Here is a 26,091-nt window from a genome sequence, read left to right on the forward strand (position 1 = left end):
TGATATACACCAAAAGTAGTGTAGTTTTTTTAGTTCTGGTCTTAACACTCTAACTAGTCAGTATTTTTTCTAATACTTAAGTATTTACAAAAATATTGAATGGGTACAAATGTAACAGTCACCCTCAGTGATACACTGTTGCACCTATTTTATTTTAATTTATTTAAATGAAATTGTTTTATGTTATTTAAATCATATTATACTATACATATTTAATAATTTAAAAGTAAAATGTTATATAACAATTTATTATTTGAGATAATCTGTTTACCAAAGTTATATTTTATTTTAATTAAAGGTTATTATGCTATAATTGTTTTAACAATTTAAAAGTCAAAAATTGTGTTGCTATTTAAGATAATCTGTTTACCAAAGTTATGTTTTATTTAATTTAAATGTAACTGTTATATTTTATATGTTTTACAATAATATAAAAAAGTAAAAATCATGTGTGTTACATCTGTCCCTAGTGCTGTTACAATTGTACCCATATTACCTAGCTGTAGGTATTCATATTTCCTATGTTTGGCATTATACCTATAGCCTAACTTCTTGCACAATGTTCGATTTTAGATTGCTTTTTGAGTACGAGTACATAACGAATAATGATTAATGATTCATTTCCAGTGGCGCAGCGAGAAACTTGGTGGCCCTAGGGCCATAAGAGACAGATGTCCTCTTTAATAAGGCACCCAGTGCCTATGTAATTTTGTCCACAAACATATGCTTTACGGAAATAATGATCTTGTTCTGTAGAATCGACCAAATTTATAGATAATGCATAATGGATAGACCATCAACCTTCCCTAAGCGTCCCCCCCTGAACTTGAACATATCTTAGAGGCCTGGCCTAAATACGCCACTGTTCATTTCAATAAATTATTTATCACAATTATTCTACCGTTTGTTGGACGTTTTGTATTTGTCATTTGAAAAATAATCACCAATAATGAAAATCATAATAGCAAAAATGATACAATCGTCGCCACACAACCGTGAGTTTATTTGCATTGAGTGTTAAATGTCAGTCTATGCTCAATAATTGTTAACATTAATTATACAAACACGACGTTTATATTATGTACCTATAAGTTTTCGGAATAACACTCAATACAAATCACATAAACTACGTACCTACTTATGGTGTAAATTATATTAATTACAAATTATTTGTCCGTTGGTTTTTCTGTGTGATCAATCAAGTTTTTGAGTTGAATTTAAATCTTTAGTAGAATACTAAAGAACATTGATTTGAACAGTAGGTAATTAATCATATTTTAATTTTCAATTAAAAGTACGCGTGACGTTTAAAAAAAATACCCGATACTCGACTTAAAATAATGCTGTCGGGCATTAATTTACTTCGAAAAGTTGTGTAGGTAATCACTAATCACATATGTGTTTATAGCTCTACATAAAGGAATAAAAACCGAATAAATTAATAGTACTCGTAACTCGTGTAGGTATATCGATTGACATAAAAAATAAAGTTAACAAAGCGTTTTCAAAAAACGAGAAAAAATTGATTATACAAATGAGAGTGGATATGAATTGAACTAATTAATAAACACTTGTCTGGTTTTACAAACAATATAAATGAAGAGGAAATTGGAGCAATCGCAGTATTTGATTTATCTTAATTAAATTTATATAAATGAAGTGATGTAATCCACCAACACACTGCAAATCACATATTGATCAAGTATTTTATATTATATACCTACCTACATATTTTTGAACAAAATTAAAAGAAAGGCTGAAATTAACTTAATTACTAGAGATTAAGATATGAACTGTAATAACGTATATTCACATAATGACTGATTATATTAAACATAATGATAATGATATGCAGTGCCATAAATGACAAATGTATATAATATACCTCCAAGTCTATATCATACATATTCAAAAAACATTATATTATTATATAAAACATAAACATCTTTAATTGCAGTATGTTAAAAAAAGAAGATGTTTTTTTAAAAACAAACTATTGGATACCATTTATTTAACATTATTATTAAAATACGCACATAAGTAGGTACGTGTTTTGCTGCAACTTGCAAGTATGATAATATAGCAGTAGTCTTAAAAAAATCAATTTCTATGTAACAGAAGCCCCCTCTCACACCTCCTAGCATGGCTGTGCCAAGACAAATACAAACAAGTTTTAGCAAACTTATATATAATGTTTTATACCTATAATAATATCACATACAGTCAATACAAACAGTATGAGGCATGGGCGTGTGGCTCACGGAGTTTCTAAAAAATCGAAGATTTCAAGCATCGTTGCTACAACCGTGAGCGATCGGACAGCTTAAAAAACAAAATAATATTACTGGTCGGCATACTACATCTGATTTGGTACTGAACGTTGATTTCAAACGGTTTGCACCGTCTCCAAAAGAGGCCGTTAGAGTGTACGATAATCTGCTTATTTCTTGCTGCAGACCTCACGAAAGACGCTCGTCGTGTCAGCTCGTATATTTATTTCGATCTCGTCCGGACTAATCAACTGTTACCTATGTTGTCAACGATGATATTATGATAAGTTTTGATAAAGTTGTCTGATTCTTATAATATGTTGACTTGAAAAATGTATTTAATTCAACTAACCTTTTAGAGACGTAATTAGAATTTTCACGACCAGGCTCTATTTTATTCGCCACACTCCCTATGGCCTATAGCTACCCGAAACTTATAATTTATAAATCTAAATCTTGTTGTTGACGATAAAAATGAACAGGCACATAATATCAGTATGAGTAAATCACATATAGGTAAATAAACAATATAGGAAAAAAAATAACAGTTAATACTTAATCATAATAAAGGAACATAATACCTATATTTTATTATTGCCTAATCACAAGTCAAAACATTGAAGCACTCGGTGCTTTTAAATTTGGTGACCGCGATTCACATTCTATACAGTATTTTATTATACAAGATACCTACAACTTGTGATCGGGTATTTATCATCGTCGTATTCTAGAAAAACCTGTCGTCACAAACATTTTTTTATGCGTCCGTCGTCCCATTCGATTAAACCGTTTTCACGTCGTCTACGATTGCGTATAATATTATCACCATAATAATATTATCAATAGTAGTGTTCAGTGGGACGAAATTCCTGCAATATGAAGTCTTGTACGAATATATTTGATAGTCTCGTCTCGTCATTTCACGTCCGACAAAACGCATCTACCGTTTCTCCAGGTTTATATTATTATAATAGAGCCGTGGGCAAGGTAAGACGCACATATTATTATTATACGTCACCTATATAATATGATTTACTGCAAGTTCCCCGGAGGAACATAATATTATAGGTAATAGTTATTGATATTACGCTTTCACGACCGTTATTTCCGTTATTTAGAATTTATGAACATTATAATATAAACATTTCCACAAAATGTTTATAGGGTAAATACCATTGTCGATTTGGTTGATTCTATGAAAACTTAAGTCTTTGCAGATATAAAGAGAATTGTACCAATTATAAATGGTTATGTGAAAGGAGCATACTTGAGACCATACTTGGCCTCATCTCATCAAGTGCAAACGCACCACCTGCAAGGGGCTGAATAATCTTATGTAAACCATTCAACATCGCAGATTTTAATAAATTCATATTAGCTGAAATACGAAAGGAAAGATCGATACATAGCTTTAGGAGTAGCCTCTTGTAGGCTCCGGGGTAGCAGTAATTGCACATTCAGCGTTAATTATAATAAAATAAAATGTAGTGCTGATAAAATAAATATCTGCAAATATATATTTTCTATAACCTGCAATCTGCATCATTAAATTACATAAAAAACACTTAAGTTATTATATGAGGTTTACGTAAAATGCGGCGAATAAAACAGGACCAGAAGCTTACCTAAAAGATGTACCTAATATTAAAATATGTTTTGAATATTATAAATATTATAATATATTAATTAAAAATGAAATAAAAAAATATATACAGGGTGTATCTCATGTCCTTGTACATGGGGGTTATGGATCGATGACATAGAATTTCGTTAAAACGAAAAAAGACGTGTTTCTTTATTTTTAACAAGCATTTTTTATAACAATTTCAAAATTTTTTTGAAACCTTTTTATACAATATGAAAGTTAGTTATAAGAAAAAAATATTTAGCTCTTGTAAATTAAACATATACCAATTATTTCAATTAAAAGTAATATAAATGCATATTTTATTAAAGGATCATAATTAATAAACTAGCGAACCAAAATTGATGATTCGACTATCAACATTTTCAAAAAAAAAAGCTTTACCAGAATTCATTAAAAAAATTGTAGTTAACATTTGCAAAAATAAAGTTGATTTTGCTTTTGGTACACTTGCGTGTTTAAAAATGTTGAAATTGTTATAAAAAAAATTGCTTGTTAAAAAAAAGAAACACGGTCATCGATCCATAATCGTTAAAAACCCCGCGACAATAACATAAAATACACCCTGTATTTAATGTATAAACATTATATTGTATCATAATACAATGTTTTATACATGGTTTTCTCAGTTAGTAATTTATAAACATGATAGTTGCATATGCATTATTTACTTATAGTAAAATTAAGAAAAGGAAAATGTGCAGCTGTGTTGGTAAAATTCAATACTGGCCGTGCCTAGGTAAATAATGCATCCGGCTGCACTTTCCTGCTGTCCTCAGTAATTATAATATATTGTTATCAATTATAATTATTAACGATGTTAAACATTTTCCATACTTTTATAATACATTTTCATTCATAACTTTATAAATATCCAAATTCCAAATAATTATTAATCATTTAATAAATATTAAATTATAGTAATTATTTTTATTACCAATATTTTGTTGTAATTCGTACCTACGAGCAGTTTTAAAGTTATTTAACTATGTGTTCTAAGGATAAAGGTCTACGATAATGGGTTCATAAGATAATGGTGATTTGAAAATTGTACTTATTAATATTAATCTATCAATATTAATAATTTTTAAAAATGGCCCAAGTATAATACTAGATTCTATGTAAACCCAATTTTAAGAACAATAATTATTCTTAATACAAACATTTTAATAACTAAGAACTAACTCATTCAAATTTTGAATATCAAAATTATTTATAATATCAAAATGAAGGTAGGTATATTAACATTTTCAACAAAATTATTCTCTAAATATTTTACAATATAAACTGGGGTTCTAATTTGTACAACAGAAGATTGTATCGCCACCGGACACTCCTCAAATAGTACAAAAAATGTATTAATTTGGAAATATGGTCTTTGAGTGTATTTATAAATTCCAAAAATCAGAATTTGAATAAATTCATTATTAAAAGGAAAATAGTGGTTATCATGCTTAGTGAAACACTAATATATTTAAAAATGTCTACCCGCCTAGACAGATTTGTAGGATACTAGAATCTAAGTTAAACCTGGGTAAAATGTTCACGTGACGCGCTGCATGTTGATTTTCAGAATAATATCTATAAATATGAAGTGTTATAGTGGTCTATGGATTATCATTGCTTCGGCCTTCGTTTATCGTATCTATACTTAGGTTTGTAAAATTCAAGTTCAACCTCAGTGTCCAGTGAAATAGTCGCGTAGTGCAGTCGATTTATAGCTGGTATACGAGCAGCATATAAAATGCAATTGAATTAAATTTATGATTTAAGCGTGCTTAAAAAGAACCTGTATGAATGTAAAGTAGTTTAATAATTCTATCCTTGGTACAGAACGTTAAAAAAAAAAAGGCAAACTGGTAGTAATCGTATAGCAACGTTTATCGTTACCTACCACGAAATACAAAAACTTCAATAATTACTGCAACTGCATACAAGTTCAATACAATGGAAAAATTAATTTCTTTACCTACTTCACTTGAGTACTTTCATAATACCGTAGATATTTAAACGTCTGTAACTATGCACACGGTTTTATTTTCTCTACTTTTATCTTCAAGTAGGTACGTAATTCATTATTTTTATTCGTAATATTTTTTATTTTACCCATTTAATATAGGTACCTACACTTAAATATTATTTTGTTAATTAAACGTTTAAAATCACAATTATTGACTATTGGTAACTTTACTAATTTTGATTAAACACTCAATAAATTATAATACGCGAAGAAAACACGTATTACCTATATATTAGTATAGTTAGGTTATAATAATATACCTCATCTGCTGTGTAAGATATAATTTTGAATGAAATATCTACAATAATATTTTGATGTCATTATGATGTTATCGTTTACATTTTTACTAAAATATCAAATATCTTTATAATATGCGGTCGATGCCAGATAACGTAATAAACATGAGAGATGTTGTGGATTTTGTTTTATATGATAGATATGTATTCGCGTTTTCAGATATAATTTCAGAGAACAATATCGAATCATTATATTGAAATAGGTACTTAACAAAATGTATAATTATCTAATATGCTAATAGATATTTTTTTTAAAAACTCACAACTTTATTATGTGAAAAAAACTGTATAAATTAATGGTTAAAATGCGATTTGTAAAATACGTTTGTACATGCATTTTTATTCTAGTTTATACAAGAAAAGTGAGAAATCTGAAACATTGTACCCACATTTCGGACTAGCGTAACACTAGTCTAGTGACTTGTGACTATTAAATAGTACTATAGGTAATTAATATATTAATTATAATATTATATTTGTATTCATAATCAATTTTTGTAGATAGCATAGCATGGTAGAATATATATATTACTGTGAATGTCCGAAATTGATGAGTGCTGACAATCACCTAGTGAATGTCGACATACACATTCTAAATTGGTGAATGTTGAAAAATTAAAATAATATAAACATGTACTAGTGGATATGTTGACATTTACATTAGGATTTCGGTCAATGTTGTCATATACAACACGGTTTTGGTTAATGTTGACATAGGTTACGTATTCGCACATAATATTATAGTATAGTACTATACTCTATAGACAATAATATAAAATAGAAACGATATGTTTAGTTATAAATATTAATAATTAGTTTGATTAATTATAATTTTTATTATTAATTAGTTTTATTAATTATAATTATTATTATTAATAAGATGTATTAATTATTATTATTAAGCAATATTATACCTACATGTATTACTAATTTAAATTATGATTATTTTGCCATAAAAAAACTATTATTAAAAAAACGGCGAAAATTATTCTACTTATTGCAACATGACAAAATGTCATGACATTTTGTACTACATAAAATGCCAACATTTCTACAACCACACTTTTCTGTGGTGCACTTTGTTTTGCATTTACATCGTGTATAATACCCTTGCCCACCGGTTGATGAATTTGATACAGAAGCTTGCCTTAAAGATATTTGGTGCTCCAAAAGTTAAGAATATATATAACAGATTATGGGCAACTTCTTCTGCTGTGTTTGTTGAATAATATCAAATATGTCTTCATTTTTCACATAATATATTTTATTTGTTTCTCCTAGTTTTAAAAGAACTATAAGTTTAGTACTCCCCATTATATTCAAAACATCATACCGCTTTAATCGTCGATAGTCATGACGTTGTTTATTAGATTTATCTTTCGAAATGTTCACTTCACTAATTAAAAGCTTATATTTTTCAGTCGATAGAAAAAAATAATCATCATGTCTTTTTTTAGATGCTAAATTATTAAATGTATTATAAAATACCTACTCCACGTATGTTTTCTATTTGAAAAAAATGTTTTGGTTATTGTGCAAATCAATCGTAAAATATACCCATAGCCACGTTGAATGACAATATCATACTAAATGTTTATGAGGCAGCATAGTTTGGCGGTTATCCACATCTAATAAATCGCCAGGTAAGGTAATAAAACATTTTATCGAAATTATCAACTTATATATTAGGTATTAGGTAGGTAATAGAATATTAGATAGTATAATTAGATCAGATTAAATAATATTGGCATTACCAACATTCACCAACATCGTTATATAAATGTCGACATTCGCACTAAATGTCTAAAAACAGTACACATTATGTTAACATTATGTTAATATCAATATGTTAATATTCACCAATGACTTAGGTGTATGACGATATTAACCGGTGACTGTCAGCACTCACCAATTGCGGACATTCACAGTAACATATATCCCAGACAGCATTTCGTAATGGTAATATTATAATAGTATTATAATAACGTTATACTAATATTATTCGTTATTATAATGTTATAATAATATTATTAAACATAAAATTGGTGTCTGGGATTATGTTTATATCTGATATAGTTGAACCATGTTGTAAAAAACAAGAATGTCAAGTGTCTAGTGCAATTTCATTGTGGTTCTCTGCCAAGTTTTTAATCTCTACATTAATGAAAACGGACGTTCGCTGGTTGCTGAATTAACTGGTATTGTGAATGCTACCTGTATCCTGTAGCAATTTGTATAGATTTGGGTACACATCTTCCGTGACTACTTGTTTAATATTATCGATATTTCGAACAGCGATATGATAACTGTCAACTGAATACTGATAGCCGATAAGTGATAACCACGGTTGTAGATATACTTATCATTCGTTTGTTTTTCTAGTTTTACGTTTTTTGTTCACACTTATCAATATAATATGTGATTATATTATAATAACGGTTTCCAGTTCCAAACATTTATGCTATAAAAATACGTTAAAATCGTATAAGTTTAAATTACGCAAGGTACAATTTAATATTTTAATCAAGCAAGTCAACTCTGTACCACTTCTACAACTGTAGGATGGACTCAAGGTGTTGTGAAAAGGAATATTATTTTTTTTTTTTTTTTTTTTTTTTTATTGAGCTTAAGCCCGGAAACTTAGGCCATTAGCTATTTTTGTTTTTTGTTTGTAGGTTTTTTGTTGGTAGGGGGAGGAACACGAGTGTGTTTGTTGTGGCAGAATTTTTGATTTGGGCACCCGTAGATATCTGCCATGCCCGAGTGGAGGATTGCGGCACTTGTTCTCCGGACACCGTGACTTGCCCGAAGAAAAATGCCACCCGGTGGCCGAGGATCGAACCAGCGACTGCAGCGCCGCAACCTACTACTTAGACCGCTCGGCCACCTCATCCCCCGGAATATTATTCTTAGGTACTCGAATGTACAATGCTATTTAGTGTTTTTTAATTTTATTTTCATATTGTTTGATTTTTTTCAAACCAATAATTATATAATGTAAACAAAAATGCACATTAATTACTTATATAAATTGAGATTATAAAATTATGAGTGAGTATAATATTATGTTATATAATTTTAATGTTGTACAATAATTATTTGTAATGTACAAAACGCAACGGGTGATCGAAGTATCGATATTGTGTGTACGTGTGTTGGAAGATTGGGGTTGGGGAGGTAGATGTTTTGGTGGAGTGGGGGGAGGGGATGGGAAATATTGACCTAGATGGGTCAAAGCTCGGTAACGTGTAACCCAGGTGGCGGTGGCAGTAGCCAGTAAACGCCACTGTATACGCCACCCGCGGCCGGCGAAGCGGCGGCGGAGGCGGCCACCACGTCCGCCACGTCCGCCTCGTCCGTCTGCGTGCAGCTGTGCCGCTTGCTCCGGCGCGGTTCTGACGGTGGCTTGGGCAACATGACCGCCTCGTCGTAGGACGGCAGCTGCGACATCTTGCGCGCCGATTCTGCCGCGGCCGCGTACTCGTCAAAGTACTCGTCGGGGCCGGCCGTTCCCGCGCCACCGCCGGACCGGTCGGGGTTGCCGTACTCGTCCAACTGCCGCCGCCGCCGCATCATCTGCCGGGTTTTCATGTTCTCGTGGACGGCCACGAATATGGCCATCAGCCCTGACACGCACAGTATGAGTATGACGCCGATGGCCATCGAGAAGTTCTTCCGGTTGTCTCGAGCGTACGCGGGGCTGTTGACGCACGCCACGTGCCACAGCATTCCGGTAACGTTGTCAGGGTTCAGACAGCTGGGTGCCCTGAAAAACCGAGCAAAACTATTAAAATAAAATTGTGTGACATCGTTTGGTTCTATTGTATATCCGGGCACGGTGTTTCCGTGAGGTGTTAATTCACAGCTACGTCGTGTGTCGTGTCGTGCGAGGGCGTGGTAACTATAGTGTTACGACTGGTAATTGGTTTTAAAGTTGAGCTGTAGTAAATTCTTGGTATACTCGGTTGCAACTTGGTTATTACATATAATACCAAAAAACGACACATACATACAACGTAGCTGCAAATGCACCTTTTATGGCGTAGTATTTTTTGATCGTGAATACCAGGGTATCTGCAGCTCCCTGACCTATAGCGTGGTCTGAAATAGCGGTGATTGGTAAGGCCAGCAATGGACCACAGATCCACATGATCCAGTGCTTACCGTACATGGTGGATGTTTCAGATGCCATAACTAAAGTGCATGGACGAATTTGCGACGCGTGGTATACCTACTTCGTTGGACACGAAAAACCCAGTGACTCTGACAAAATGTTCACTTTCAGATGCCTAATGATTTACTGTACTATAGAAGCCAGCCTAGCTGGTGTCCCACATACCATTTTTTTAAACCACTTGGTATTTACAAACGAAAAATAATATGCTTATAACATAAAAAAAAATGCTTAACTTTGAGGGTCAATAGTTTTCCCAATATTTTCCAAATTATCAGCTGCCTATTAAGAATAATATAAATCAAAGATGGCCAACCCATGGTTCGCTACTTAACAATTTTTCTAATATAATATAAAAGGTATTATTCCTTCATCTGCTCTGCATATTATTTTTCATTCTATTGTGCGGCTCACGGCTCTCTTATCAGTTATCATTGGCCACCCCTGTTATAAATCTACCATTTTTATCTTTAATGATTTCACATTTTCACTTACTGATATCATTCATATTTAATCATAACAGATATATATTTTATTTATTTATTTGTTTTGATTCTATTTTAAATTACTACCTACTTTTTTACAGCATTAATAAATATTAGTTTCGTTGTTCATTAAATTCTGTAAAAAAACATCTAATTCGCGGTATTTTCCTCATCCTATATTACCAATGAATAAATAAAAAATGTGAACAAGTGGGTACCGCTATGCTGTACAGTAGTTATCGAGTATGACTTTGTAATAGATGTGTTAGATTTGAATCAATTATAAATCATTGCATACGAAAAACGATTCTGAGCGGGGACGGCGTGTCATCCAAGCATACATGTATAGATAAATAATCAAATTTAATAATTAAAAACCTCTGAATATCATATATTATAATCAAACTTTATTAAAAATTATTTATATTGGTGATATTGGTGAACTTTTTTTGTTGATAAAGCTGGAAAAACTTATTGTGAATATTCTCTTTAAATTTCTAATGTTAGCTATAAAATATTTGTTTTATTGATTTCTAACTGAAAAATATTTTGCACATTTTTTGGGATTTGGATGAATTTTGTCAACATTTAAACTTTAAATGCATTTAAGAATAATCGTCCTTAAGTATCTGTAATATTTTTTGCAACTTATGGGGACCATCGAATTAAATTGTCAAGCTATTTACTCTGTGAAAAAATTGTTAAGGCTTTAAATACAATTCAAGTGTTTACGGCTATTAATTTTTGTGTAAAATCGATTTTTATTAAAAATAAGTTTTTAATAAAACTTCCTATTATTAAAAACTACTGAACATTTTAAATGTTGGCCTCCCGAATGCACTAACTAAATTAACTTTTCTATCAGAAAGATGCTGATGTAAAAAATCGGAGAACCCAAATGGTAATGACAGAAAAAACCAGACACTTCATTGTCGCTACGCTCATAATTTAAATTAGGTACATTGAATTATTCAAACTGTTATTAAATTATGAAAATTAATATTTATTTTTAAAATAATTTTAACGGAGTCCAAATTGTTTTCAATAATTGAACATTCAATGTTTATACATTTATACATTAATTATCATGCTAAATATAAGCTTTAAATATGAAATTATTAGTTTATATTTAGAAAATACGAGTTTTTGAGATATTTGTTATTGTTTAATTTTAAAATATGCTGGAAAAATATTATTTAAAAAAATAATATTTAGTGTATAACTGGTACAGTGGTCAGTGATTCCTATCGGCTATTGCATATCTTATAACTTTAAAGTATATTGGTATATTTGAATAAAACATTTATTGTATTTAACAGTAATATATTGCTTTGGTTAATTTTGTCAGCTTGAGTAGTTCAAAGACATCCTATTCAGGATGCGATGCATTTACCCGCAAAAGTACGTTACAGAGTAATGGTCGTGACAATTTTCAGTTGAATGGAATTTGATAGATACAAAGTACTGTGTTGGATAAGAAAACTAAGAAAGCAGAAACTGAAAGTGATATAAATATATAATGCTTCAACCAAAGACGATCGGGGGCCAATAACTAGATTTGATTGGTGTCAAATCGATATTGTTAGAGATAAAATACCCAGCTTATAAAAAACTTTTTCCAAAGAAAATAACTATGATTTGGGACTTTTGAAATTCTTTATCTTTATAATAAAACTTACGAGTAATAATAATTAACAGCCAAACAGGTATACCTACTATTATAATATAATCATTATTATTATTAATAATATGTTCTAATATTCATTCTAAATATTGAATGAATAGAAATAGTAGCTTTTAGTTTATTTTACATAATATAAAATAACATTGTGGTTTATAGCTGATAATAATATATTATATTATTAAAATAAATGCGTATAGGCAACCAAACTTGCAAGAACTGTTCATAACAAATGATAATATTAGTAAATAACAACACTATTGTTTTAGTTGATAATGTATATTGTAATATAAGTTAATATTGTATTGTATTTTTTTTTAAGGTCGATTAAATATAAATCATGAAACTTTAATGTGGTGACTTCTAGTTTCAAACCCGTTATCAACTATGTTAGGTATGAGTTAAATACTTAAAACCACAGATATAGATAATAAACTAGATTGCTAACTAATGATATCAGCCGTCGCCAAAAAAATGTCATGTTGGTTGTGGGCTATGTATAGTGTTATTTCCTGATAAACAGAATTAATTTATCATTGTATTATATTTATATTTTTTAATTATCTTATTCCTGTTGAAACACCTTATTTATACTATACATAATTTATACATGATTAATAATTATTATTTATACTCTTATTTAAATGTATCAAAATACTTTATATGATTGTCATATTTGTTCACAGTTTGTAAATGGAGTTTTTCTTCGTATATTAATAATAAATAAATATATTATCTGTGTATTATTATCACGATAAAAATTGATAAAATACCATACCCCACAACCTATATGTTGAAAAAGTTGCGTTATCCGACCCACTTTTTAGTGTATAGTTGTTAGAAATCTAGCTTATCATCTATATCTGTGCTTAAAACTAATCTGGTAATTGCTGGGGTCCAAAATCTATTGTTTATTATTGATAGTTTATTCGCCTATTTTTAACTGTTCATTTTTTTCAGCGTTTTCAGCAGACAAATTATTATTATGCATTTCTCACCAGAAAAGTATTAAATAATTGTATTATATTTTTATACATAGCACCACTGCAGGTTAATTACTTGAAAACAACTCATACCTTTCAATTGGAGAATGCTTGGTAGTTCTATTGGCCAGTACGGCCATGTATGCAAAATCAGCACTGTAACAGTCACACGTCCACGGGTTGTCATCCAAGAAAACGTATTTTAGCTTAGTGCATTTATTGAACGTGCCATTTTTCAACGTCACTAAACGGTTCCCGGTTAACCTTATTTCCGTAAGATTGGGTGAGTTGACAAACTCGTACGATATCAGGTGCGATATCCGACAATAACTGAGATCCAAAAACCACATGTGTGATGAGTTGAAACTACCTGGTAGCAACATTTGCAATGGGTTGTTGGATAAGATGAGTTCACCAAAGTTCTCTAGTTGAACAAATGCACCGTTCGGAATCGAATGGATCCAACAGTGATCGAGATTCAGTCGGCGGAGAGAGTTCGATTTCAGCCGTCCAATTTGAGAGACGAAGTTGTACGAAAGGTTCATCGATTCCAGTGACGGCAGTGTAGCCATAACAGATTCCCATGCGATTTCTATGATAAAATTTATAGACAAATCCAAAAACATTAGCGATGACATGCCGTAAAATGCTAACGGGTCCACCTGAATCATAAAAGAAATACACATTTTATTGTTATTACTCCATCATACTTCATGTACCTATAGGTACAACGTCATTGGATGTGCTACTGTCATCATTATAAGCAGTTGTTTTCCAGTCGTTCGATTTTGATTTACAACGATTCCGGGACCACCTTTCATTAATACATTTATTTGATACCTTGGTGAAAATGGTTACCCCGCATTCTTTCATTAAAAGTTGATATTGTTCGAGTTGATTGATCCTATCGATCAATGTGACATTTTAAATTTCAGACCATAAATAAAACCTAGGTATACACATAATGTAGAAACGAATTTATTCTTATTTCATGAAACGAGACATCACTATTAATCAGTAATTCGAGCAATTTAAAAGTTATTCAAGTGGATATTTGTCCTAACAATTATTCACCTGATATGGCATGTTTTTAAAAAGTAAAAATATTCGTGCACCTAGGCTATATGAATTATTCATAATATAATTAAAACGTAGTTAAATTGCTCATATTTTTATTTATTTTTAAAGAGTTAATTTTATTGAGTTGTTTATAGAAATTGATTTTTCGAATAAAGTGAGTATTATAATATAATAACATACCTCCTAATATATTATTAATATTATTAAATAAAATGTGGCAAATTATAATAGTAGTATAATGTGTTACGTTTGTATTTAAAAATTCAATATTTAATATTATTGTAACGAGAAGTGTATATTAAAAACGTTTTTCATATTTAATTTACGTATCATATTTATTTTCAATTGAAAAACTGTTGACAAATGATACGTACAGTTTCGACGTGGTTTTCAGATATATCCAAATTGATCAGTTTTGTGCTATTGGCAAATTGATACGCTGTAAGTCTTTTAATTCGGTTGCTGTTCAAAAATACAGTTCTAAGATTAAGCATACCATACAAATTCGGTATGCGCACTGAACACTGCGAAATGTCAAGCGTTACGAGTGACGTGGATTGTATTGTATTGTCAATAAACAGCTGATCGTTTAGGCTGACGTCCAATAGCTCGAGATTTTTAAATCCACTTAGAGCATCATCGCTGAGATTGACGAGGATACAGCCACGTATGTTCAACGTGGTTATTGAGTCCGACCACAGTCCATCCAATTGTTTTAATGGGTTATTCGACAAGTTTAAGTATTTCAGCTTTTTCAGTCCACTGAGTACAGTTGGTCCAATCAATGTGACGATTCGACAATGACTAACGTCTAAAATTTCTAGTGATTCACTGATCAATACAGTGTTATTGCTTCGACCAAGATCAAATAAAGGATTGTTCGATAAATTTAGAAACTTGATATTCTTGTTATTGGTAAACAATTCACTTGGATTTATATCAGCGATGTCCTTAATGGAGTTATTGCTCAATATCAGATCTTCAAGATTCCATAAGTTTTCTAAAGCAACTTTCTCGATATGTTGGATGTTGTTCATAGATAGATTGAGTTTTATGCATTTAGTCATGTATGATACTTCGAGTGGAATAAAGTTCAACGACATGTTTGAAAAGTCTAAATTTACTATCTGAAACAAAAAAATTAAATTTTAACATTTTACACATTTTTAACTACTAAATGATTTTCTAATTTTCCGGATTTTTATGAATTTTTATAATTATTTTATGAATTATATTATATTATATTATATTGGTTCATAATTATAAAAAAGATCATGCTTCTAATATGTATCTTTTAAGTAGGTTATACTAGTCTACCTCATGAAAAATCTTGTTTAAAACGTACACATTTTTTGATTCAGTTAAAATACTTACATTAATGTATATAAAAAAATAAATTCAAATTTCAAATTTCCATAATAATGCAAAAAGAGTCAAAATATTTTTAACATCTTATCATCTATAGAAATGTTTAGTGAAAATGTTAAGTATCAAAGGTTATTTACTCGTTTTTAAGTTACATCAAAAAACCCAAATAATTTGGGTTATAATTTAATTATTGAATTAAGGTAAAATATAAATTGGCTAAGAAAAAAAAGTTCTTGTTTTTCCTTAATTTTTTTTCCGGGTTTACCTGATTATAAAAGTATTGGACATTTTAGATTCTGAGTAGAGCGATGAATGTATTGATTTTACAATGATGTTTGTTTTTTTTTTTAATTTTATTTTTTGTGTCTGTCATTACCTTTTAGAACAGTAAAAATGCTTAGATTTTTTTCAACAGTATCTTTTCTGATAGGAAAGTGAATTTAGTTGATACTTTGGGGGTCAAAAGTAAAAAATCCCAGCAGTTTTGAAAAGCGATGTGATAAACAAAAGAAAAAATTAAGGAAAAACGGGAATTTTTACCCAAAATCTGTTTTTGAGAAAATTGATTTTGGTTTTTGGTGCAACTCTAAAACAAATGACCGTAGGTATGTGGAATTTGGAGGGGACGTAATGCTTGAGGGGACGTAATGCTCGAGAGGACGTAATGCTTTGAGGGGTCGTAATGCTAACGCAGTCCGCCCTCCGGTTATCGATACCATGGGGGGTGGGGGAAATAGGTGCATAACATTTTGACTGAATGTTTATATTAGCATTTTCTATACACTATGCCATTTTCAAAATATTTTGACTTATTTTGAGCCGTTTAGGGACATTTTCAGTTTCCAATTTTTTTAGTTTTTTATTCTATAAATATCAATAAAATTTTATTTGTTGGGTAAAAAAGTTTGAAAATTTAATAGAAGGCTGATAAGTAAGTAAAGAATATATTTTTATTGGGTTAAAAATGCTTTTTAATGTTTTAATTTTAATGAAAATATAACAGTTTTAAAATAGATAAAACATAGATGAATAATTAATTTATTTTTAAATAGTAAAAGTTATCTTGATCAGCTTTAAAAAATTTAAAATGAGATTTGAAATGAATATGTTATATATTTATCAAGAAAATAGTTCATGCACTTATTAAAGTTCTCAATTATATTTTAATAGTATTATTAGTTACATTTTATAAGGTTCTGATAATGTTATGATATAGTTTGATCACTTATCAGTTATCAAGAATGAAAATGTGAAGCTATATGTTTCGACCTTGAGGTCAATCTTTGCGGAACAAATCTCGGACAATATTTTCCATTAATTAAATACTTCTGATTGCTAGATATTTTGAGTCAAAAACAATAGATTCAAAATAAAATGTATCCAAATTAAAAAATAATGACTAATGTCAAAAACTTCTTAAGTTTTACACAGGTAAAATGCTTTATTTCACTTTACTGATAAATCGAGAATAATTATTGAAATATTGTCGAAAAAAACAAATTCAAATATACATGACAACGTTTGTAGATTAATTAATTAAGTTGAGATTAGTGATTACTTGAGGGTCCATATCATAGTTTAGGACATCGGTGATGTTGGCACCAGAACAAAGCATTTCGATGGAAGAACAAACAGCACATTGTTTGGGACATATTGCTTTAGGAGTAAGCAGATTATCGAGTAGTTCTGGGTTTGTTGTCTTCATCAAACAAAGCAGTATTATCGCCAATCCTATCTTCACTGAAAAACCAACCTGAAATGTAAAATATACACAATATCTAAAATTCTCTAAATATTATGATATTATAATTTATTATTCGATGTGTTATTAACCGTGTTGTTAACACTTTTTACGCAATTGTATCACTCCAACATTTAAAACAACGGGGCCATTCCATCCGTGAAATCCGGTCTTGGACTTGGGTTAAAGCCAGTAATGATATGTTACAACGTTCATTAAAACAATTATATTTTTTCGAAAAAAATTTTCAAATGGCAGTAAAGGTGTAATCCAACAATATTATTATTGTTTATTATGATATCGCAAAAATTAAAGTTCGTAATTTTGTTATTAATGGAATTTAAATTGGAAAAATTGAGTGTTATAAATTTATAAACATTCATTACCATCCTCAAATGTAATTTTAATATTTGTATCCATCTGTAATTGCTAAATAGTTTTTAAGTTTTATTTGTGCATAAATTGAGTTTAAATAAAATGATTTGAACAAAACAAATATTTTATACCGTTAATTTTTATATAAAAATAAAATAAAAACCAGAATTCAGTTATAATTATTTTTAGAATGGAATTGTTATTGCTTTAAAGCTTAATATAATAACCCACTAGATCCTCTCCTTGTAAAACAATGACATACCCAATGCGCGAAATACATACCACATGTGAAGTAATCATGTGAGATTTTTAATATATTTTTATGTTTTTTTTCTTTTTATTGTTATTTACTTTTTTTTACATTTATGAGTATGAAACAATACAAAGCCAAGCTAGCCAAGTATAATTAATAGGTTTATGTTTAATAAAACATTTGAATAAATTCAGAATGTGTTGAAAAAAAGAAAACAATTATATTTTATAAATTATAAATGTTGAAGTTGTGTGATAAAATGGTGAAACAAAATAATAGCTAAAAGTATTTTTATAATTTATAAAAGTTTAATGATAATATACAGCAAACATACAGTAAACATAAATATCCGAATCGACCGAATTGAGTACCTGATTGATATTATATGTGCGTGAAAGTGATTGGGAGGTTGAGTGACGCTCAATGGTCAAGAAGGAAAAGGACCGGAAAAGGAAAATAAGGAAATATAGATTGTAGTATAGTTGATTATACTATACAGTAGGTACCTACTTTTGATTCATTATTAAAATATAAATAGTCTTATTGTGAGTTACAAAAATGATATTTTTCAAAAGTGATTATATTCAACTAAAATATCCAGATGTCATTAATATTTGCTTTATTCGTTTCTAATTTAACAATGATGAATATATTTCATAAAATATAAATAAATATCATCTTGACTACCTTACCAGTTTTGTATACAATAGGTACAATAATATAGTTTTTTTTTTCAGATAAATAAATACGTGTTTTACAACAGAGAATACGGTTATTGTAAACAATATTGTTATATATTTTTTTCTAACTAATGGAAATGTATATTTACGTTATCAATTTGACAAGTGAAAAAATCCTTTGATAATTTTTTAGTGCATAAATTAATCTACGATGTGAAATTGTATAGTCGGTTTTAGACATACTCGTTGTAAATTACCTAGGTGTTTATATAACAATTGTATGGAATTTAGATTGATCAACAAAAACGCTTTAACGTAATTTATGCTCTGATATTTGTGTTTTTTAAATTATACAGAGAAGATCAAACAAAATATTATAATTAATTTTGTTTTCGATATTCCCAGTAAAAAAATATTTATCGGGGGCGAATAAAACGGGCAAAATACTTTTCTCATTTGCATTATTTTGTTAAATGTATACAGATTGTATTATTTCAGTTCCATTTATTGTTTTTAATTTTTAATTCTGTAACAGTACTAGTAGGTATTTATATTGTTTTTTTTAGACCATTGCAAAATTATTTATTATTAATATTATTTGTATTATTTTAGTGTTTGATTTTAAATTAGAAATATTTAAAATAAATAGGTCAAAATGTTTATTTTAATTTTAATGTTAGTCATACATTTGTTTAATATTATAAAATGCAACAATTGTAATCTCGTTTAATTGTCTCGTTAAAGATTTTAATATTATTAGCTTCAAAACCTAATATACTAGTAACTGAATCGATATCACCTTGAAATGTATAAATGGTTCTGATAAAGTAAATAATTATATTTTAATAATTGGTACCAACATGTATAATTATAAATATTGTAAATAGCTTTATTTATTTATTTATTTTACTGCAATTATATCAGTTCGAACTACCATCATAATGTGCAAGTCGAGCCACACCAAAATCAAAACGAATAAAATTAACTTCACTATTCACGTAGGTAGGAATATATATTTAAAATTCAACTTCAAAAATTGTATTATATACGTACCATTATACATGCGTACTATATTAAGCAATCCCGACACGAGTTGAATACTAAATATCAAGAGAATCGAATAAAGCGAAGATTTTAAAAGACTAATATTTACACAGTATGGCTCGTTATCACGCGGTTGGTTTTTTTTTGAACCGTTTATCTTTATTATGTTTACTGTTTAGCATAGGTACTCATGAATTACAGTGTTCGACTGACAACTGAAAATGGCATCGTACCAGAGACCATTCAAATAGCATATACGCAACATCGATGACTAAACGAGTAGAATGTATGATATTTTTATAATTTTAATGATTTATTTTATTTTCAATCGATTAGGAATTAGGATTGATAGTATAATGAAATTGAGGTAAGTACTCGTATTAGTTAAAACATTTTATAACTGTACTACTGTCTACTACGGTATTAACAAAATATGATATTCTGCAGTTGACCCAGTATAGATAAATTAATATAATTTCAGTCTATTTAAATCGTTATTATAAATATATTCCAACTAATTATTACTGATGGTTTTATATATAATAATATATTGTATGGTCGTTGCTACATTTTGTATTCAAATATAATTTTAATTTCCCTAACATTATATCTAAAATATTTATTTTGTATTTATTCATTGTGTTGTTCAGCTTCAATATTTTGTTATTAACAAGTTACGTAAGTCTACATTAATTGCGTCAATTATAATAATATTAAAAAAATAATATTGTATAATTATTTAAAATTTATCTACAATGAGATTATTTCTAGGTTTTACACTTGTTAAAAAGGTCCATCAAGAATGTGTCTGAACGGGTAATTAAAATTAACATTAAATTTGAACGATTATAACACGTATAATAAATAATAGTCCTATTTGAATTTAACGATTAAATCTGAAATATGCTTTTGATAAACAAAAAAATAACAAATGCAACAAACTGTTTTCAGTCACATTATTGGATGATTTGATTAAATTCATTTTCAGTAAGCAGTATCAAACAATTTGAAATTTTTAAGAAATAGCTTAATTTAGAAAAATGTCCTGCCGACAACGAGTCTTATTATTACGTTTATAAAACAATTGATAAAAATTTACCACGGATTGGCTTATCGTAAACATAAATTGTAGTAATCGGTTGTTAATGCATTTACGTCATACAATAATATTTTACTCATATTATTTTATACGATAAAACAGTTTTTTTAAATTTTAATTGGCGACAACGTTGATGCAACAACGCTTCGATACAGGCGAGAGATGTTATTTCGTCTTAATAGACAGTAGTTATGTTATCTGACAAAGATGTGAAAAAAAAGCGATAACGCATTATTCTTATTTATTAGATATTATATTCCCTCTATTCGTGGTCGTCGCCCCGAACGAATAATAAAAACGATGAAATTCGCTACGGTCGAAGGGGGTGAAACAAATCGAGCACGCGTGCTAAATATAATAATATTATACGATTTGTCGTGGGCATGTTATTGGCGTGTTTTATATCACGCGACGGTATCATATTATTATTATTATGCTTTTGAAAAAATTCATAATTTTTTATTCATCCGTGATAAGTTATCCAGTGCGTGGGCGGGTTTGGTCGTGGAGTATAACCACAGTGGACTCTAGACAGGTGGGTGGTGGTGCGTGGCGGGGCGACGGCGAAGGGTTGTTTACTGTACAGAACGATCGGATGTCGTGTCCGTTACCTCCATGGTCGAAAATGCCGTTGCTTTCCGGAGAACGATGCGTTCAGCCGACGTGGTGTCTGCGGCAAGGGGTGGCGGTCAATGCAACCGGTGGACGACGACGACGAGACGATGGAGCGCAGATGAAGGCGTTTGCCGGCGCACGTTTACTGCACGACGATGGACGGCGGCGGTGCACGGGGACCCGAGTACGAAATATAACATCGTTCGCATGCACACGGCAAACCGGAACGATAAGTGACGAAAACGAAAAACTGAGAAAACAAAACGGTCTGTTGTATGATATTATAAAGACAGTGACGATATATTATTGTAAGTCATGCGTAGGTGTCGCGTTGTTCTTATATGTTCCCTCGTTTGCCACGCGCCAGAGCTGCACCGCTTGGTCGGAGGAGTGTCACCAATCCGTCGGCAGATAAGACTGGAAGTTTCGTAAAGTACGTTCGGCCTAACCAGTGAATGACACCGTTTAATTGCTCGGCGAGAACTGATTAAGGAAATCGTACGAAACTCACTTGGCTGCGCTTGTAGGGATAATGACACAATAGCCGTCGAGCGTGATAAGGATGCCCCGTCTAACGCCAACTCGTTTCATAATAATATTGTCGTTTCTCTTTCTCCCGCTCGTTTATAATATATTATGATGCGCACACACATTCGAACAATATGATGATGATTATTGTTGTAATTGCCGTGACGTTTTGTCGAATTCTAATAATTAATAACATATTGTTATAATATTGTACTATTTCGATTTTTGAATTACAATATATAATAACATGATACATATAGGAACGTTTAGTCAACCGTATTCTGTTGTATTATCGCGACCGGTGTAAATTACCTTCGTTACTTCGTATAAATATCATAATATTATACAGGCACGTGTGTTCGAATGTATCCTAAGTGCCGTATGTATATGACGCACTGGTTCTTTACGACGTGTCTAATGTCTATAATATGCGTCTTTTGATCCTCTGCAGGATTCCGACGGCTTCACGCATACGCATCTAAAATATATTTAACATAATGGTACGCACGTTTTCCGGCGATACCTATACCTGTATCTATCATATTATTATTGTCGTAATGGAAAATATAATAATATTTCTATGTGAATACTATTAAATGTCAAAAGCCCAATAATCTTATTGTACCTAGTTGTCGTGGCTTCGATAAAACAAAAACGAAAAAACCAACAACACGATAACCGCCACAATGGCGTGAACTCGATAACCAATAATTATTTACAACCGTATAGTTGGTACTTATTATAGGTATTTTTAAGCTAAATCGAATGTATATGTGCGTGGCGTTGCATCTTAAAATAATAATGTCACACTTCTGCGGATAACACATAATAATAATATAATTGTATTTCACGTGTTTTGGCTATTATAATTTGAATAAAGCTCGTGTCCACGTCGTGTATCAATATAATACAATTTCAGTTATTTTCGAATATGTTCTATGTTATTTGAAAACTAATTTATTTATAATGACTTATAATTATTACTATGTAGGTACATGATCATAGTAATTACTAGAGTTATCTAAAATAATTATGTATATGTATATAATATTATACTTTTTAGCTTAGAAAAAATAGTGATGAATGCTATGAACTATTGCAATTTACTATCGACATTGTTTTTTTTTTTTTGTTATCAATTTATAATAATTGTTTATTTCATAATATGATATTAAAAATATGTCTTGTGTTTTATAAATGTTACGTACAAGTTAAAAAAAAAGTAATCGTAATTATAGTAATGAGTTAAATTTTTATACACCAGAAAATATTTAATAAACTTTTATAGTACATAATATTATATACCTACTCGTATAATGTATATCAACGTCCGCATGAAGTCTGGAGGAGAATAGGTGATTCAGTTATCCCAAATCAAAGTATTTAACTTAATATTTACTATTATAATTTATAACACCAAAAAAGTTAATTAGAATACTTTGTTTGAATTAACAAAAAAATATACGCGCGCAGTTCAAATTATATACAGTTGTTATTAAAGTATTATTTTATAATTATTTTTACTATTAGGTATTATTATTGAGTAAAGTAAATTATTAATTATTATGTTATACCTATATTAGAATAATCTACATTTATAATTATAGAGTTTTGAAATGTCATTTTGATATATGACCGGGATAGACAATATTGAATTGTGTAATTAGTTATTACTTATAAGATTTATAACTAACACACAAAACATGTAAACTACTAACATCGAAACAAATTTTAGAAGTGCAGGGGTGGCCTGCAGATTGTGATAGTTGATACAGCAAACTGGGCTGGTTCGATATGTTGGCCTGGGAGACCACTGAACATTTAACAATACTAATATATTACATTATTACATTATTACATATTACATTATATTACATTATTACTTATTAGTATATCATTGTATAAAATTTGTATAATACCGGGCTACATGCCGTCCAGTCCCATATGTTGGAGAGTATATACGAATTACGAATATAAAATACCTAACTTTAAGGCATTCGTTTAAAATCACATTATGATAGGTAATTACAGAAATAAAATTTCAAATATGGATCCTATTGTAATGTTGTTGAAACTTACACTGTGTAGCTTAAAATGAAAAGTACTGCGTTTGTCAAATGAAAATTTGACGATATCGGATATCCCGTGTGTTATGGTTAGAGGAAAAAACAAAAATATTAGGCAATAATACAAAATATGTATTGAAGTAACGTTTTTATTTTTTGAATTTCTAAAGTAAGGTTATATAAACTGAGTTCCACATAAAATCCTTTTCCAAAATATGCAAGTGTGGTGATTTATAATTTTTATAAAATATTAACAAACTCACAAGGTGCAGGTCTATCCAATCTCTGTATCTGTAAATTTTAGATTCTGAGTGGAACGATGGATGTATTGATTTTACAATGATGCGTGTTTTTTTTAATTTTTTTATTTATTTTGTGTCTGCCATCGCCTTTTAGGACAGTAAAAGTGCTTGGATTTTCTTCAAGACTTCAACAGTATCTCTTCTGATAGGAAAGTGACTCTAGTTGGTACTTTGGGGGGTCAAAAGTAAAAGTGTCTCAGTAAATTTCAAAAGCGCTATGAAAAAAAAAAGAAAAATTAAAGAAAAACGGGAATTTTTACGCAAAATCTGTTTTCGAGAAAATTGATTTTGGTTTTTGGTGCAACTCTTAAATAAATGACCGTAGATACTTGAAAATTTCACTGAATGTTTATATTAGCTTTTTCTATACACGATAACATTTTGAAAATAATTTGACTCTTTTTGAGCTGTTTACGGATATTGTCAGTTTTCAATTTTTTTAGTTTTTTTTCTATAAATATCAATAAAGTTTTATCTGTTTTTGACCAAAAAGTGTAAAAATGTAATACAAGGCTCCTGATATATTGTTACAATAGCAGTTGAAAAATATTAAAAATACATTAGCACAATTTTTTATTGTAAGCATTTAAAGATCGAATTTTGACAAAATTTATCAAATTTAAAATTGAATAATTATTTCGTAGTTAAAAATTTATAAAATGTTGAACTTTTATATCTAAGGATTGAAAATTTAAAACAAGATTTCACGTAAGTAGTTAATTCTGTTACCAAAAAATCTAAAAAAAATACATAAGATGTATAAGACTAGTTGGTTTTTACTTTTAAACCGGTGGATCGTCCGTCATCGACTTTCTAAAGAAAAAATTAACTGCTACCACCTTCGTCTTACGCGTGCGCTCGTACACCACGTGGCGTCGACATGTTACACTTCGACGACGAACCGACAATAATAATAATAAGAGGTGACAATAATAATTGTTTTATTACGATAAATACATGTATGTACCTTCTGGATACTATATGATAGTACGTGCAATGACGTCTACAAACTACAAGGAGAGATTTTTGAAAGAACTTGATTTTTATAAATATAAATTATATGGTTTAGTAATTACACTAATAATAATAATGGAGGGAAGTTAAGGAAATTTAATGATTTAATATTAGGTTAAAAATAATTTGGCATCCACTCGACTTATGTTCTGTGGTTGAATAATCCACATCACTATTCATTGCTATAATATGTTATGTAACCACAACCATACTGATGGTTTACCTATTAATCTTTTTTTCTTCGAGATATCTCGATGCGATAGTAATTACCTAAATAATAAGAGGTGCACTCGTAATTTAAGCGACGAAGGTACTCGTAATAGATGTACTGAAGTAATGTTTGGAGTCCTCGGCGTGATAACCACTATAATA

The 26,091-nt window shown here is 29.8% G+C and overlaps 1 protein-coding gene across 1 annotated transcript; it reads right to left on the bottom strand.

Annotated features, from left to right (window-relative positions):
* Window positions 1-9,165: 9,165 nt before the first annotated feature.
* LOC100161188 (leucine-rich repeat-containing protein 15) lies at window positions 9,166-22,379 on the bottom strand. Its single transcript, XM_001952657.4, has 5 exons — window positions 21,806-22,379; window positions 17,561-17,755; window positions 15,009-15,761; window positions 13,648-14,216; window positions 9,166-9,997 (listed from the first exon to the last, which is right to left on the bottom strand). Exons 1-5 carry the CDS (start codon window positions 21,809-21,811, stop codon window positions 9,463-9,465), a joined length of 2,058 nt encoding a protein of 685 aa, XP_001952692.2. The 5' UTR covers window positions 21,812-22,379; the 3' UTR covers window positions 9,166-9,462.
* Between the last annotated feature and the right edge of the window lie 3,712 nt (window positions 22,380-26,091).

Source organism: Acyrthosiphon pisum, chromosome A2 (assembly GCF_005508785.2).
Source record: "Acyrthosiphon pisum isolate AL4f chromosome A2, pea_aphid_22Mar2018_4r6ur, whole genome shotgun sequence".
Lineage (NCBI taxonomy): Eukaryota > Metazoa > Arthropoda > Insecta > Hemiptera > Aphididae > Acyrthosiphon > Acyrthosiphon pisum.